This window comes from Leuciscus leuciscus (assembly GCF_965113295.1).
Source record: "Leuciscus leuciscus genome assembly, contig: HAP1_SCAFFOLD_116, whole genome shotgun sequence".
NCBI classification, from domain to species: Eukaryota; Metazoa; Chordata; class Actinopteri; order Cypriniformes; family Leuciscidae; genus Leuciscus; species Leuciscus leuciscus.
The window spans coordinates 204,870-220,025 of NW_028118526.1; the positions used below are offsets into that span (position 1 = coordinate 204,870).

General features: G+C 38.3%; 2 protein-coding genes and 1 long non-coding RNA gene across 5 annotated transcripts; 1 reads left to right on the forward strand and 2 right to left on the reverse strand.

Annotated features, from left to right (window-relative positions):
* Positions 1-2,394: 2,394 nt before the first annotated feature.
* Positions 2,395-6,616, reverse strand: LOC309491354 (uncharacterized protein). The gene is made up of 13 exons (XM_082190381.1): positions 6,535-6,616; positions 6,144-6,263; positions 5,956-6,000; positions 5,748-5,866; positions 5,537-5,659; positions 5,397-5,462; positions 5,210-5,298; positions 5,007-5,112; positions 4,599-4,704; positions 4,233-4,311; positions 3,889-4,124; positions 3,299-3,520; positions 2,395-3,115 (listed from the first exon to the last, which is right to left on the reverse strand). The coding sequence occupies exons 1-13, from the start codon at positions 6,542-6,544 to the stop codon at positions 2,706-2,708; spliced, it is 1,731 nt and encodes a 576-aa protein (XP_082046507.1). The 5' UTR covers positions 6,545-6,616; the 3' UTR covers positions 2,395-2,705.
* Positions 6,617-7,014: 398 nt separating this feature from the next.
* LOC309491355 (uncharacterized protein) lies at positions 7,015-10,452 on the reverse strand. 3 transcript variants are annotated; one of them, XM_082190384.1, is made up of 7 exons: positions 9,888-10,193; positions 9,692-9,799; positions 9,445-9,578; positions 9,166-9,339; positions 8,822-9,057; positions 8,371-8,592; positions 7,015-7,524 (listed from the first exon to the last, which is right to left on the reverse strand). In XM_082190384.1, the coding sequence occupies exons 1-7, from the start codon at positions 10,164-10,166 to the stop codon at positions 7,364-7,366; spliced, it is 1,314 nt and encodes a 437-aa protein (XP_082046510.1). In that variant the 5' UTR covers positions 10,167-10,193; the 3' UTR covers positions 7,015-7,363. The 3 variants fall into 3 exon arrangements, with proteins under 3 accessions (XP_082046510.1, XP_082046509.1, XP_082046508.1); XM_082190383.1 differs by adding an exon at positions 10,223-10,452 and having other exon boundaries at positions 7,421-8,592; positions 9,888-10,089; XM_082190382.1 differs by having other exon boundaries at positions 7,421-8,592; positions 9,888-10,195.
* Positions 10,453-10,523: 71 nt separating this feature from the next.
* Positions 10,524-11,937, forward strand: LOC309491356. Its single transcript, XR_014203052.1, has 2 exons — positions 10,524-10,607; positions 11,287-11,937. It is a non-coding gene; the product is annotated as an uncharacterized lncRNA (long non-coding RNA).
* Positions 11,938-15,156: the final 3,219 nt, after the last annotated feature.

The following is a 15,156-nucleotide window of genomic DNA, read 5'->3' on the forward strand; positions in this document are numbered from 1 at the left end:
TAGACCACCCCTATATAAAATAACCCTAGATACAACAGCAATTTATAAAATAGACCCCTGTTAAAAAAAAACAAATCTAAAAAATAAAGTGCAGTACCGTGTCTACACACCTGGTGGCGCTAGAGGCGCACCAAACCACCACCAGTCGACTAGCCATACATCAATTACTATATAAACCAAGTTTCGTACAGATAAAACACACCGTTGCAGATATATGGACAGTTAAGATTCGGCCAATCAGATGCCCTTTATGCAAATGAGGGTGGTTACTAATGAGGGTGAAAGTCGTTTTTACCTCCCTACCTATATGCCATTTTAACCCTAACCTAACCTAACCATAGCCCCAAACTAACCCTAAACCCAAACTAACCATTAGTCCAAAGACTACTTTCAATATTTAACACAAAACAATAAAAAAATATGAACAAACAGTCGATCAAACTCATCTATCCATCTATCCATCTATCCATCTATCTATCCATCCATCCATCCATCACTCCATCACTCCATCACTCCATCCATCCATGTATAACACAGGCCTAAAAACATTCACTTTTTCAAACAAAAACTTTTTTTTTTTTAACAAAAAGTTGTTTAAACTCATGTATCTATATATTCATCTATTCATCTATCTATCTATTTATCTATCTATCCATCCATCCATCCATCCATCCATCCATCACTCCATCACTCCATCCATCCATGTATAACACAGGCCTAAAAACATTCACTTTTTCAAACAAAAACATATTTTTTTTAACAAAAAGTGGTTTAAACTCATGTATCTATATATTCATCTATTCATCTATCTATCCATCCATCCATCCATCCATCCATCACTCCATCACTCCATCCATCAATGTAACACAGGCCTAAAAAACATTCACTTTTTCAAACAAAAACATTTTTTTTAACAAAAACATTTTTTTTAACAAAAAGTTGTTTCAACTCATGTACCTATCTATCCATCCATCCATCCATCCATCCATCCATCCATCCATCCATCCATCCATCCATCCATCCATCCATCCATCACTCCATCCATCAATCTATCTATAGAAATAGACACTTACCTGTCAGCATTGGTGCTGTTTCAGCACTCGTGCTGATATGCACGGCAAATGCAACCATTTTGCATTGACAGGTGAACAGCTGGGGGAAAACTCAAGTTCAGTTTGCGTCAGGGCGTCTGCATGGATGCAGGGTCAAAGGCCAAAGGCCTGGCACGCTACCTCACCTAACCAGCTAAACCTACCCACCACCTGCACAAAAAAACAGAAAACAAAACCAAAAAACACTGACCACTGGCGGGACCTACACAGACCCTACCCAAAATATACCAGGATAGACCACCCCTATATAAAATAACCCTAGATACAACAGCAATTTATAAAATAGACCCCTGTTAAAAAAAAACAAATCTAAAAAATAAAGTGCAGTACCGTGTCTACACACCTGGTGGCGCTAGAGGCGCACCAAACCACCACCAGTCGACTAGCCATACATCAATTACTATATAAACCAAGTTTCGTACAGATAAAACACACCGTTGCAGATATCTGGACAGTTAAGATTCGGCCAATCAGATTCCATATATGCAAATGAGGGTGGTTACTAATGAGGGTGAAAGTCGTTTTTACCTCCCTACCTAACCCTAACCCTAACATGAGATCAACACACAAGATGAAAGATGTCTTAAAAGGCATTTATTTTTGTAACATTTAAAACTTAGACCACAGAGTTACAAATATGTAATAAACGATCAGGAGTCAGCTGACCAATCAGGACGTGGCACCAATCAGACTGCAGGACCAATCCAGTCTTCTTCCTGGACAGAGAACAATACAAACAACTCACACATAGAAACAGATCAAAAGGGACATAACTTGATAATTTTGCTTGTTTTAATGTATTAGCCATCCATCCATCCAGGCCCAGCCAGAGCAGGACAACTGGGCATAGGTGCTCAAATTCATACAAAGCCACATTACATACAGCCATTGAGCCGGTTCAGCACTGGTGCTGATATGCACGCCAAATGCAACCATTACGCATTGACAGGTTAACAGGTGGGGAAAACTCAAGTACACTTTGCGTCAGGCCGTCTGCATGCAGGGTCAAAGGCCACAACACCACTTGTGATTTGCAATAGAAGAAAACATTACATTGAGTTTGTGAATAAACAATGCATTCATTTTGAAATTGTTTTCTGTAAATACACTGGTTTCTGTTGCAATGTTAAGGGCCTACGGAGCATGAGAACTGGACTCAGAGGCTCAAATCAGGAGGGGGGGGGGGGGGGCTCACTTTTGTATACACTAAAAAGTAATTTGGTTGTATACACTAATGCATGACATCTCAAATTAAAATATTTATAGAGAACAAGCAGAGAAATTGAGATGGGTAACAGATTTATTTGAAAAATAAAAAAGTGACAAACATTTTACAAAATAACATCTTAAAAAGAAACAATGTAAACATTAAAGAACTATAAAATAAAAACTATAACAGAACTATAAAATTGAGACAAAACAACTGGCAACGAAATCAAGCTCTGTGGACTGAGGGGAAAGGGGAGACAAAAAAACCCCGGCAGGCAGCCATCTTCGGCACAAGATCCACATACAAATTCATCCAGTCCTCGGAACCAAGCTTCGCCTGTGTCGAAAAGTGACAGGACAGATTTTTTAGGTGCAAGTCCTGGCCTACTCATCAAGCCATTCTAGGTTTAAGCCCTCGCCACGGAATGAGGTCCTCCGAACACCATAATCGAATTTGAGCTGGGTGTCGACAGGTATGTCAGAGAGCGCTTTGAACAAAATTACATCCGTTTTCACTCCACTCAGCTTAACGGAGCAGTAAAACGGCTTTAAGTTTGGCATCTTTGCAGAATGATTTATGAGTCGGCCAAACGTGTCCGAGTTGGGATGGCATGTGCAGGGAAAGGTCTGCGCGTCGACACATAGGTCTCTTTGGCCCGCCTTAAAAAAAAACAAGTAGCCAGCCTGGTCACCGAGGTCCCGCATCATCTCCTTCCCAACTGATGCTGGAATCACCTTCCCGTGATAGTCACAAACTATTTCCCCTTTAAGAAAGGGCCGTGTTGCAACCACTCCTACAATAGAACAAAACATTACATTTTGAGTTGGTTGAATAAACATTGCATTCATTTGAAAAATGTGTTCTGTAAAAAAAAAAAAAAAACCTCTACTGCCTATGCTAATAATTCACTGCAGTATACGTTGCATGGCCCACGTTTCATTTATAGAACAAACTAATGCCACAGTTTTACCCTTACCACGACCTTGCTTGGCACCGAAGTCCTTAATAGCCAGCCCCGTCCAGGTCTGCTCAGACAGGCACTTCATTATGGCCTCATCCGACTCTATGGCGAGGTTGGAAGGAGATGGTTTCCACAACCGTTGAATCTCCTCTGGCTTCGGGTAGTTGGACTTCCACCCCTCCTGCCTAATCAGCCTCGACAACTTTCCGGTCGAAGGCTTATGGACTTTGAAGTGTTCTGAAAGACAAAATGAAACCACTTTACTCAAAAGAAGTCAAAAGTGATCGTGTGAGTCGGACATTGCTGCGTTTTGATAGAGATAGTGTGTGGTAGGAAAAGGTGTTTGGGTTTGGAGTTTGTATTAAAAAAAAACAAACAAAGGTTTAGTTTTGACCAGGAGATCAAACCCTTGGCTAATTGTGTGATGTGGGTGTGTTGCTGTGTTAAGGGGTTTAGAAAAAAAAAATGCCTTAAGCATTGGTAAAAACTTGGCGGCTGTTTACAAAAAAATTTAAAAAAAAATTAAAAAAAACACCCACAGCAACCTGCAGCGTCTGCATGTTAAAATGCGGGACAATGCTGTATTGGTGGATTCGGAGACTTACCCAGAAGATATTCCCGCCTCTGGGCGTACTGCGAGACCCGCCACTTATCATAGAAGGTGCGGTCTTCAGGAAACCCATACTTCACACGCTGTTTTTTCGATGGAGGCTGCCCATCCAGTGAAATGGGAAAACTGGTCACAAATGCAGAGAAGTCTTTGCGGGCAGTTGGCAGACTCGACCTGCCTCCGGCTGTAGCCAATTCAGCAAATGACTGGTGGTCGTCGTCCGAAGAATTGCTTTGTAGGCGAGGAACAAAAAGGTTTGTTACTTGGGCAAAATTATGGCTACTCGGATGTAAAGATTGTTTGTGACATGTTAGGTCCTTGCTGCGTGAAGAGACATACACGCACAAAGAGTCCAGCAGCACAGCTGCGTCAACAGCGTCCTGGCACAACCAGAATGAGCACAACCGGGTTAAATCATCTAGAAAACAATACAGAATAAAAGAGAGAAAAAAAATAGGAGGCCAAAAACAATTTATATAGATGTAATGCTCTCCCTGTGTCATGTCTGGGAAGAACTGCAATAATCATTACGAACATTTTTATTAGCTTCTCGAGACATTCACAGCTCAAGGATTTTACTGCCATAAGGTCTACTCTACATACTAAATCATAATTTAAAAAACTGGTTATGCATCAGTGATTTAAACGATGTGTACTAAAATGAATGGTGCTCTGTCTGAACTTGAGAACTTCCGTGAAACGTACCACTGTCTTGTAGAAGAGTGACAGCTATGTGTTTCCTGAGGTTGTTAACTGATTCTTCATCACTGGAAAAATCAATTGGCTGCTGACGGAGAATACATTCGGCAAACTACAAAAAATGTAATAAAAAAAGATGTGTGTATATATATATATATATATATATATATATATATATATATATGTTGTCATTTTAGGACAGTGCTATTAGAAATTACTATATGATGTCCATGGCCACCATCATATAATCATCCTTATTTTTTTATTTATTATTCAATCAAATTGGATGTTTAAGTCATTGAAACTTGAATTCATCAAACTGACTTAAAAAAATAAGTTGAATCTTATATGTCAGGAAAACATATTACATTAACTCATCAAAATAAGTTGAGCAGTTTTTTACACCTTTGATACCTTCAGTGCAAAAACTCCACAGGACGAGGAATCCCTCTGTTTGGGATGAGGAACCGTCTCGCACGTCCAGGCTGAGGCGTCGTATCCTCTCTGAAGCATCAGTGCTCTTATATTGACAAACAACAATGTAACAAATGACAGCGCTATGCATTGTAGTTTCAAATACATTACTGTAAAAAGCCTTTGATTTTATTTATTCATACCTTGTCACCTTCTGGCACTTCATTATATCGATTTGACTTTCTCCCATTGGGTCTAAAAACAATGCCTTCTTCTGTGATGGCAGGATAACCTTTCAGTATTTTAGAATATATAGAAACATAGTTATGCACACTAATGGTCCATTTTAGTTTGGTTTATTTCAAAAACAAAGCAAGTTCCATCTTATACCGTAACTGTCCAGTGGTTGTGCTTGTTTGTGATGCCAATGATGAAGTGGTACACTGAGGGGTCAATCTGAAAATATTTTTGTTGTTGTTAGAATTCAAAGCCTTTGTGACCTTATCGTATTTACACTGAATAAAACCAACCTTCAGCATTGTTAAATGTCCTCGCCAAATTTTTCTCATTTCAAAGCTGTCTATGTAGAATGCCTGCTCTGCTGACCGAATGTTGAATTTCTGGATTTCCAGATAGATGAAGGCATTGATGACCTGCTGACAATGAGGTTCACATGAGGGTGCATACATGTTGTGTTTATTATACATAATAATAAAGTCAAGCGACTGTTTGTTTGTGTACCTCACTCTCGAGCTCCAGACCTGGAGAAGTACTGTAAAGGTCAAAAAAGAAGACTTTGTATGGCCCAATTTTGGAGACCATCACAAAAACATTCTTTCCTCTCCATGCATCTGTAATGCCTGTATTTGAAAACATACTGAGTGTATAATGTCACTTTTCAAAGAGCCTTCCCATAGTTCACATCACAGACGCAATATTTCTAACTTACACTGTTCTATGCGTGGGCTGACTTGAGTTTCTGACACAGTTTCTGCTGTGGAAGGGTGGATAACACAGTGATAGATTATTTGTTTATTTAGTTTGACAACACAACTACAATTTTAAATGTGTCTTGCCTTATACAAAATAAATATAATGTTAAAAAAAGTATGTGAATTGATATTTTACTGTTTGTACATGTGCCCAGATCCAGCAGACGATGCTCTAGCCTCCTCATGTCTTCCTTGCTATCTATAATGAGTTGGACAACATGTCGTCTTACATCCTTGTATTGCCTTCTGATGCGTCTCACAGACTCTAGAAAGAAATAATGAATGTGAATTATGAGATGGGTTATTGTCCCAGTGCTAACTTATTCCATATGGCTATCACTCAAAGCAATTGTCTAATAAAAGGACTTGAGGATAGAATCATTTGATCTCTCTCTCTCTCTCTCTCTCTCTCTCTCTCTCTCTATGTATATATATATATGTAATTAAATTATTCATTCATTGACGATGTCCTTAAAGACACTTGATGAAGTGGGACCAAACTTTGCATGGCAGTTTTCTAGTGAATCGGGCCTTACCTTCTTCCATTGTCACACGTCAAAAATCAGTCTCTTGCAATAACTGATTCTTTTTAGAAAACCTACAAATAATCATTCAAAAAGTATAAATTAAAAAGAGCCAAAGATGTTGATAAATACACAATCAAAAATACAATTTAAACAAGAGAACAATAAAGACTACAAAATTAATCATTGTTTCGCTACATGACGTTCAAGCATGGTATTTTTTTTAGTAAAAAAATGTTCATGTCCAAATGGTTTTATATATGGCAGAAAAAAAAAAAAAAGCTATAGCAAAAGTGTTACAAGGTAACAACACAGCGTATAAACGCTCGATCACTTCAAAGCCACATGAAACTGTTATTTATCCACTCAGTAGCCCAGTTTCGAAACCGCTCACGTGATGTCATAAGTACAGGCATAACTTGAAATATCATGCAAATAATTAAAAAAGTTGAAAGACTGTCACCTTGATCAGCAGAAGATCGATCTCACACGGTGTAAAACAACAGGTTTGATTGACAGTAAGACGTCACAGGTCACAGAGGGGGATGGGAATTAGTAGAGTAGCGGTGGCCATACAGTAGGCTATAATATCTCTAATTTACACTCGTGGCCACTGATGTTTTGCCCCTCGTAGCAAAGGCAAGGCACGTTATTTATATAGCACATGTCATACTCAATGGCAATTTAAAGTGCTTTACATGAAAAGGAAACATAACAATATAAAAAGTAAAAAATAAAAAAGAGAAAAAACTACTTAAAGCACATGTGCATTTCATTTGAGACCGAAGGACAGTGGGGTCGATTGAACATATCATATCATTTTGTCTATTCATAAAGATTGTCAGACACGTTGCCCCTTCATTTTTAATATTCTGCATCTATAATAAACTTTAGGCCATAACTGAGAACAGAATAAGGAGCGGGACTTCTCATTTAAAAAGGAATCTGCTGCCCTCTGCTGGACAACTTGAGACAACTTCCACTTTAGCAACAGATATCCTCCTGGGACCCAGAAAAAAAAAGTTTTTTGAATTTAGTTTTTTTCCAGGTTATCACACTGTTTAGAGCACAATAAACAAATGGTAAAAAAAAACATTTTTGAAAAATAATATTTTATTCATACGTTATGCTATGTCCTCTGTAGTGGACGTCAGGACTAAGTTGTTTAAAAAATAAAATGACATGAAATTATATGTATAGGCAAAAACAATGGGATTTTTTTTTTCAATCACCAATAAATTTGGGGGTTTCAGGATTTTTTCAACCAAAATTTGTATAAAGATTATTCTCAACTATGTTATGAAAGAAATAATGGAATGAATTGATACACCATTTTACTTTATGCAATATGTGGGTAAAATGTCCATAAATTAATATTCCCATTCAATGCAATGTATCTATAAACTGTATCTAATGTGCACATTAATGTGTTCTTGGAGCAACATTTAATGAAAAAAGAAGTGTAATAATTGGAGTAATAATTGGCAACATTTGAATAATAATATCTAATATTTCATAGAAATATTGATGTATAATTTATTTCCATATTCACTTGTTTCGTCTCACAAAATGCCTGATAAACATGATTTAAGTCCTGGTGTCCTCTACAGTGGACACGTATGAAATCAATGCCCTGTTCTGTAACAGAATTTTTTTTTTTTTTTTTAAACCCCTTAACATTTTCCTGAGATGTTGTTTTATGAAATACAATCTGAAAAGTAGTCCAATTTACTTTTTTTTTACCAAAAAAAAAACCTCTACTGCCTATGCTAATAATTCCTTGCAGTATACGTTGCATGGCCCACGTTTCATTTATAGAACAAACTAATGCCACAGTTTTACCCTTACCACGACCTTGCTTGGCACCGAAGTCCTTAATAGCCAGCCCCGTCCAGGTCTGCTCAGACAGGCACTTCATTATGGCCTCATCCGACTCTATGGCGAGGTTGGAAGGAGATGGTTTCCACAACCGTTGAATCTCCTCTGGCTTCGGGTAGTTGGACTTCCACCCCTCCTGCCTAATCAGCCTCGACAACTTTCCGGTCGAAGGCTTATGGACTTTGAAGTGTTCTGAAAGACAAAATGAAACCACTTTACTCAAAAGAAGTCAAAAGTGATCGGTGTGAGTCGGACATTGCTGCGTTTTGATAGAGATAGTGTGTGGTAGAAAAAGGTCTTTGGGTTTTGGGTTTGCATAAAAAAAATAAAAATAAAAAAAAACACACAACCCCACAGCAACCTGCAGCGTCTGCATGTTAAAATGCGGGACAATGCTGTATTGGTGGATTCGGAGACTTACCCAGAAGATATTCCCGCCTCTGGGCGTACTGCGAGACCCGCCACTTATCATAGAAGGTGCCGTCTTCAGGAAACCCATACTTCACACGCTGTTTTTTCGATGGAGGCTGCCCATCCAGTGAAATGGGAAAACTGGTCACAAATGCAGAGAAGTCTTTGCGGGCAGTTGGCAGACTCGAACTGCCTCCGGCTGTAGCCAATTCAGCAAATGACTGGTGGTCGTCGTCCGAAGAATTGCTTTGTAGGCGAGGAACAAAAAGGTTTGTTACTTGGGCAAAATTATGGCTACTCGGATGTAAAGATTGTTTGTGACATGTTAGGTCCTTGCTGCGTGAAGAGACTTACACGCACAAAGAGTCCAGCAGCACAGCTGCGTCAACAGCGTCCTGTGGTCCGACATCACGAGCGCCACGGTCCAGGTAAAACTGCACCGCCTGCCGTTGGGGCTCCGTTAGCTTCTGCGCAGCAATGCCAACCGCCCTGCGCACATCCTGGCTAGTAAAGTGGGGAAGTTTGTGCCTGCAGAAACAAAATGGAACACAAAGGGTTGCCTGTGAAATGACTGTGACTGACAAAATGTAGTTAACGGTGTGCACTCACACACGCATATGTGCAGGTACATACAGATCGTGTAGGCATTTGAGGTCTCGCGATACGCTGGAGACCGCCTCACCGGAGGACACAAGAAAGAAGGCATTGCATGGTTTCTCGTGACAGATGTTCCCTGGCCTTATCTTGCTGAAGTAGACCTGCAAACACTATGGGAAACAAAAACAAAAAAGGGAAAAAATGTCTGTGCGAACAAAAGATTATTAAATGGTATAAACAATGGTAGCAAGTCATCGGCTGTTTATGTCATACTAAAACTCACAGCTTCCTCCCATTGGGTCAGGGCAAGCAGCGTGTTGGTATCCGTGCCCCTCCCTACGCCGATCACCACCCTGCCACTATGCTCAAACCGATCAAGCCAATCTGAATCCTGGATAACGAAAGAGCGGTCACTAATGCATACGTAAACACTGCATCATATCATGAGCGTAAAGTCTTTAAAGTAGACATGGACTTACTGTCAAGGACTCCACAGCAATCGGGCGCAGCATGTGGGCAAAAACCAGTGTAGCTTCGCAGTAGTACCTATACATGGTACTTTCTCTGTGCCCGAGTTTTCTGCCCATCTCCAGATCTTGACACATCCTGTTTATTTCCGGCTTCGCCACTCTTAAAATAGTTTGACAATCTTTGAGTGCAGCAATCCCAAAGAGGAAGAACCTGTTTGGACAAAACAAAAAACAAGACAGGTGTAAGGGATCTGCTGGAGGCAAGTATAGATGAGAACTCAAATGCATTTAGAAACATATCAAGATCAGACATAGAACAAAAGCACAGCGTGGCATTAACTCACAACAGAAGGATGGGACGGCATGACACTCAGCAAACACGGGTACAGTGAAACAAAAAACTGACAAAGACACGTGGCAAACATGAGGGCTTAAATACACACAAGACTAATGACAAGACAAGGGACACCTGTAAACAATGAACCAATGACAACATGGCACATTAGACAAGGGAACACATGGCAGGATCATACTCAACACCAGACAAACAGCTGACAGACACTGTGTCGAGTTGATGAGGGTGATTGACTGATTGATTGCAGAGTGTTTGCAGGTGAGAGCCAAGAGCATTTCTTGGCATTGTGACTTTATCATCTCAGGATAAAAGTGTGGTCGCACATGTCAGTGAGTTTGTTTGTTTGTTTTATTCAGTTGCATTGTCACCTTATGGTAGGTAACATCCACACTACATTTCTCATGATTGATGTTCTTAATTAGTACTTTTGTCTTGTTTCCAGTACAAATGGCTAAATAATCTCAAGTCGAAATGCATTTACTAGAGGAGTAGATTTGTATAAGATGCTGCACTGCAAAAAACAAACATTTTCTTACTTAGTATTATTGTCTGGTTTCCAGTCCAAACATCTAAAAATTCTTACATGAAGATGCATTAAAATGAAGTGGGTTTTTACTCAACACAAGCTAAACTATCTGTCCATGGATTAAGAAAAAGAACCTTAAATTCAATAAGAAACCATATTTTTCTTACCCCATGGACCGATAGTTTTGCTTGTGTTAAGCAAAAAAACCCTTCATTTTAATTATTTCCACAGAAAACCAGACATAATATAGCATTTTACTACTTTAGTAAATTCATCTTGATTTTAAGAAATTCTTTTGATATTAGGACTGGAAAACAAGACACGGATACTAAGTAAGAAAAGCATTTTTTGCAGTGAATGTCTTTGTTAACAACTCCCTTCAATCTGATTTACTTATCACAGAAAACAGGACCCACTATAATTATGACATCTAGTGAATGCATCCTGATTTAAGAATTGTTAGATATTTGGACTGGAAAACGAGACAAGGATACGGAGGGGGAATAACACTCTTTTTCTTTTTGCAGTGTAGCACACGGTTTACTGCACTTACTTTTGAGTCGGACCAGACGGGACTACGCGGGTTGGAGATGGAGCTTCAGCATCGGTCTCCGAGGGCTGATTGGCAACGAAGAAGCCGCGGCGAAGAAGTTCATTGACCAAGTTGGCCTGGGAGCATCTGTCAGGAATGAGCTTGCAGATGACATTGTAGTCCCAGTTTCTGCCGTAGCGGACCCAACCCTTGCTTGAGGCCTTTGCGCTCTGCACCTCGGCTGCTCTCTCCTCTGGAGTGCTGCTCCTCATGCACACACGAGCCAGGTGAACGGAGATGCACTCCTGAGGCTTGTGGCACCGCAAGCAGTGGACAAGATGACGATCAGGAGTCCTGGGAGACAAACAGACACGTGAAAGAAATTATTTCAACGATTTTAAAGAACAATTCATGATTTGAAGAAATGTAATTAAAAAAAAAAACCACACTAAATGAGCAGCAGCACAACAGGGCCTGCCCTGCACTAATGCCATTTGCATTGTGAGGGCCTTAGTCTGTGCACGCTCACACCCTTTAATGACAATGGTCATCTTAAACCTAAACGTTGTCTTTAAACGCTGAGAAACACACAATGAATTCGCTTGAAAACTTGGTTTTAAAAAAATAAAATAATTTGTTTGTGCAATTGTTGTAGTAATTGTTTGTTCTTCTAAACAACTCGCTTTGTTTGTATTCTTTCCAGAAAACAAGACATTGCATCTTATTCCGTTTTACTCCTCTATTAAATGCATAATTATTTATATATAGTGTATATATATTTTTCAATATTTGGACTGTTTTAAAAAAAAAAGACAAACACTAAGTTGGAAAATCATTTTTGGTAGTGTATTTGCAGTCCAGTTTAAACTAAGAATATAGGTGGAAAATGCCTGGTGATCGGGTGTCTCTTAAATTGAAAACACAATAGGTTTGCTTTGAAACGTTGTTAACATGAGTTTTTTGTTTGTTTGTTTTTTTTTGGTTGAGAGAAATTGGTTTCTCTGTAACCACCATGACCTCTGACCTCAATGAATTGATTGTAGCTTATTCACAAAAAACAAGTCGAAGTTGAAAGCTGGATTCTAACTATACATTTTCTTTACATAAAGGCTTTACTTCAAAACTTTGGAACTACACTACCGTTTAGCAGTTTTAGACCTGTAAGACGTCTTAATGTTTTCAAAAAATGTCCCGTTAGCGCTTACCACGAAGACCACGCCCATAGCACCTATAGCACCTTGAATACTTAATGTTTATATATATGAGACACTTCAGAAATCAATCGCATGCCGAATAGCCGATCAAAAAACATTGATTATTATTACCATAAATGTTGATACTCGGAGACTATGTTGCTGCAAATAAGTCGGAGGAACGCGGGCGCATTCGTCGACCTGGAGCTGACTAGAGGAAACCGATATAACACAAAAAAATAATGTTTAGAAGCATTACCTTTTCTGTACTGTATCAGCCATGGAAAAATCAGTCAGGGAATAATACGTATTCGACAAAGTCTAATAAGTAAAAGTTGTTCGATAAAGTCGTTTGGTTTCCGCTATTCAAAGTGGAATTTAAATCCAATGGGGTGGGGCCTAACTTTTTTCCAACATCACTACATGGAATAAAAGTCTGGAATGAAAGTGTGTTGATCAAACATTTAATAACCTAAGGTCAACGATGTGTAATACAATTTTTTAAAAATATTTTTAAACCAATATGTAAAAAGAAGATATATATATATTTAGTACAACTGTTTGTAAGTATTCTTATTTATTTTCTACACATTATTATTTTATTGCAGGAATGATTGATCATTAGTTACATTGACAAGCAAACAACTCCAAATGCATAATTGCATATCATAACTCACAATTTATAAGGACAAAACAGAACTGCTATTAATAACTATGTTAATACTTATTTGAGAGAAATAAATCTGAATTACTAAAGTTATTGGTTGTAACTACAATATAATAACATTATAGAAATGAAGATTACATGTTTTTTGTAAAATACATTCATAGAACCATGTATATATGAATAAAAGGAACATTTGCAGTGAATAGTATCACATAAGCTGAAGGAAGTCACAATTTTTTTTTTCAAATGCATAATTGCATCCTGTGTTTCTACTTAAATCCTTCAATTATGAATTTATAGAGGTTACTAACTGTTTCATAACTCGCAATTTATAAGGACAAAACAGAACTGCCATTAAAAACTATGTTAATACTTATTTGAGAGAAATAAATCTGAATTACTAAAGTTATTTGGTAATGTGTTTGATCAATGTCACAATGTGACGTTGATTCTAAATAATTTTTTTTAAACACTGGTAATACAATGTCGCTGTCTGATGTACCAAGTTAATGTTGAAATAACATTAATATGTAAACTGCACTTCAATGGTGTGTCAACAAATTGGCATTATAAGGCATTAAGTTGCTTTGATTCTAGGGGGGACTTTATAAAAAAAGGAAAAAAAAAGAAAAGAAAACAAGCTTATTTGTATATGTACCTTCATATTTATTAAATTCACATTGTTATGGTGACATTTTCCAGAGCAGCATTGATAGGTTTGCTGTGCAGATGTTTCTCACTGGCCCACCCTGTTCAGGCAGCACAACCACTGTACATACTGGAAAGACGTCTCCTGCACATAAGGGGACAGCGCTGTCATATTCATGGTGGGGAAGGGGTAAAAAAAATCTGGCAGGCTCTGGCATCACTCCAACAGATATTTGATCTGTTTATATCCATATAAACAACTAATTCATACAGTCCTCGGAACCGAGCTTCGGATAAGCATGAAATCAAAATAGTACTTGCAGCCAGTAGTGTTCGCAGGGTGGGTGTGGTGTTGGGTTTTGTGGGGGACGGACACGTTGAGCACTTGTTTGCACAGGACAGCTCCTAGGTGCTGACAGTGGAAAAAAGTGCAGTGACTTACATTTTACACAGGGTGGCGCCAGTACTCATCAAACCCTGAAGCACACAGAAGAAAAACTTTATGCCAAACCTCACTTACTGAGGTGAAGCACACGATGAGGCTCTGGTAATCAGTCAAAAAAAAAAAAAAAAAAAAACTGAAATAACATTCCCACATTTCCATTGCTTTACAGGTGCTATATTCACGGTGCTATATTCACTCTCACTTGCAACATGATTTAAAAATTAATAATGATGTTAAACTAGTTCTCATGAATTATGACATTAATCAGAATAATAAGATGTCTGAATAGAGATGTCTGAATAATAAGATGAATGAATGTATATTTGAATATTTTATTCATATTTAATGTTTATTAACCATCACAATTAATTAAATAAATAAATATTAACAAGTATAATAAATGTCTGTTTTGATTCTATAAAAGATGTGCAACAGAGTGACGCTCCATCACAAGTGATCTGGCATCAAATCTGGTACTGCATCAGTCCAAACCTAACCCAAATCAAAACCTAACTCACACACAAGCTGAAAACAAGCCCCACCCACTCAAGCACAATCCAAATCTACCCAAGTCCAAACAACCAAAAGTCTAACTCCATCCATCCATGTGACACAGGCCTAAAAGACATTCACTTTTTCAAACATAAAAATATATTTTTTAACAAAAGTTGTTTAAACTCATGTATCTATATATTCATCTATTCATCTATCTATCTATTTATCTATCTATCCATCCATCCATCCATCCATCCATCACTCCATCACTCCATCCATCCATGTATAACACAGGCCTAAAAACATTCACTTTTTCAAACAAAAACATATTTTTTTTAACAAAAAGTGGTTTAAACTCATGTATCTATATATTCATCTATTCATCTATCTATCCATCCATCCATCCATCCATCCATC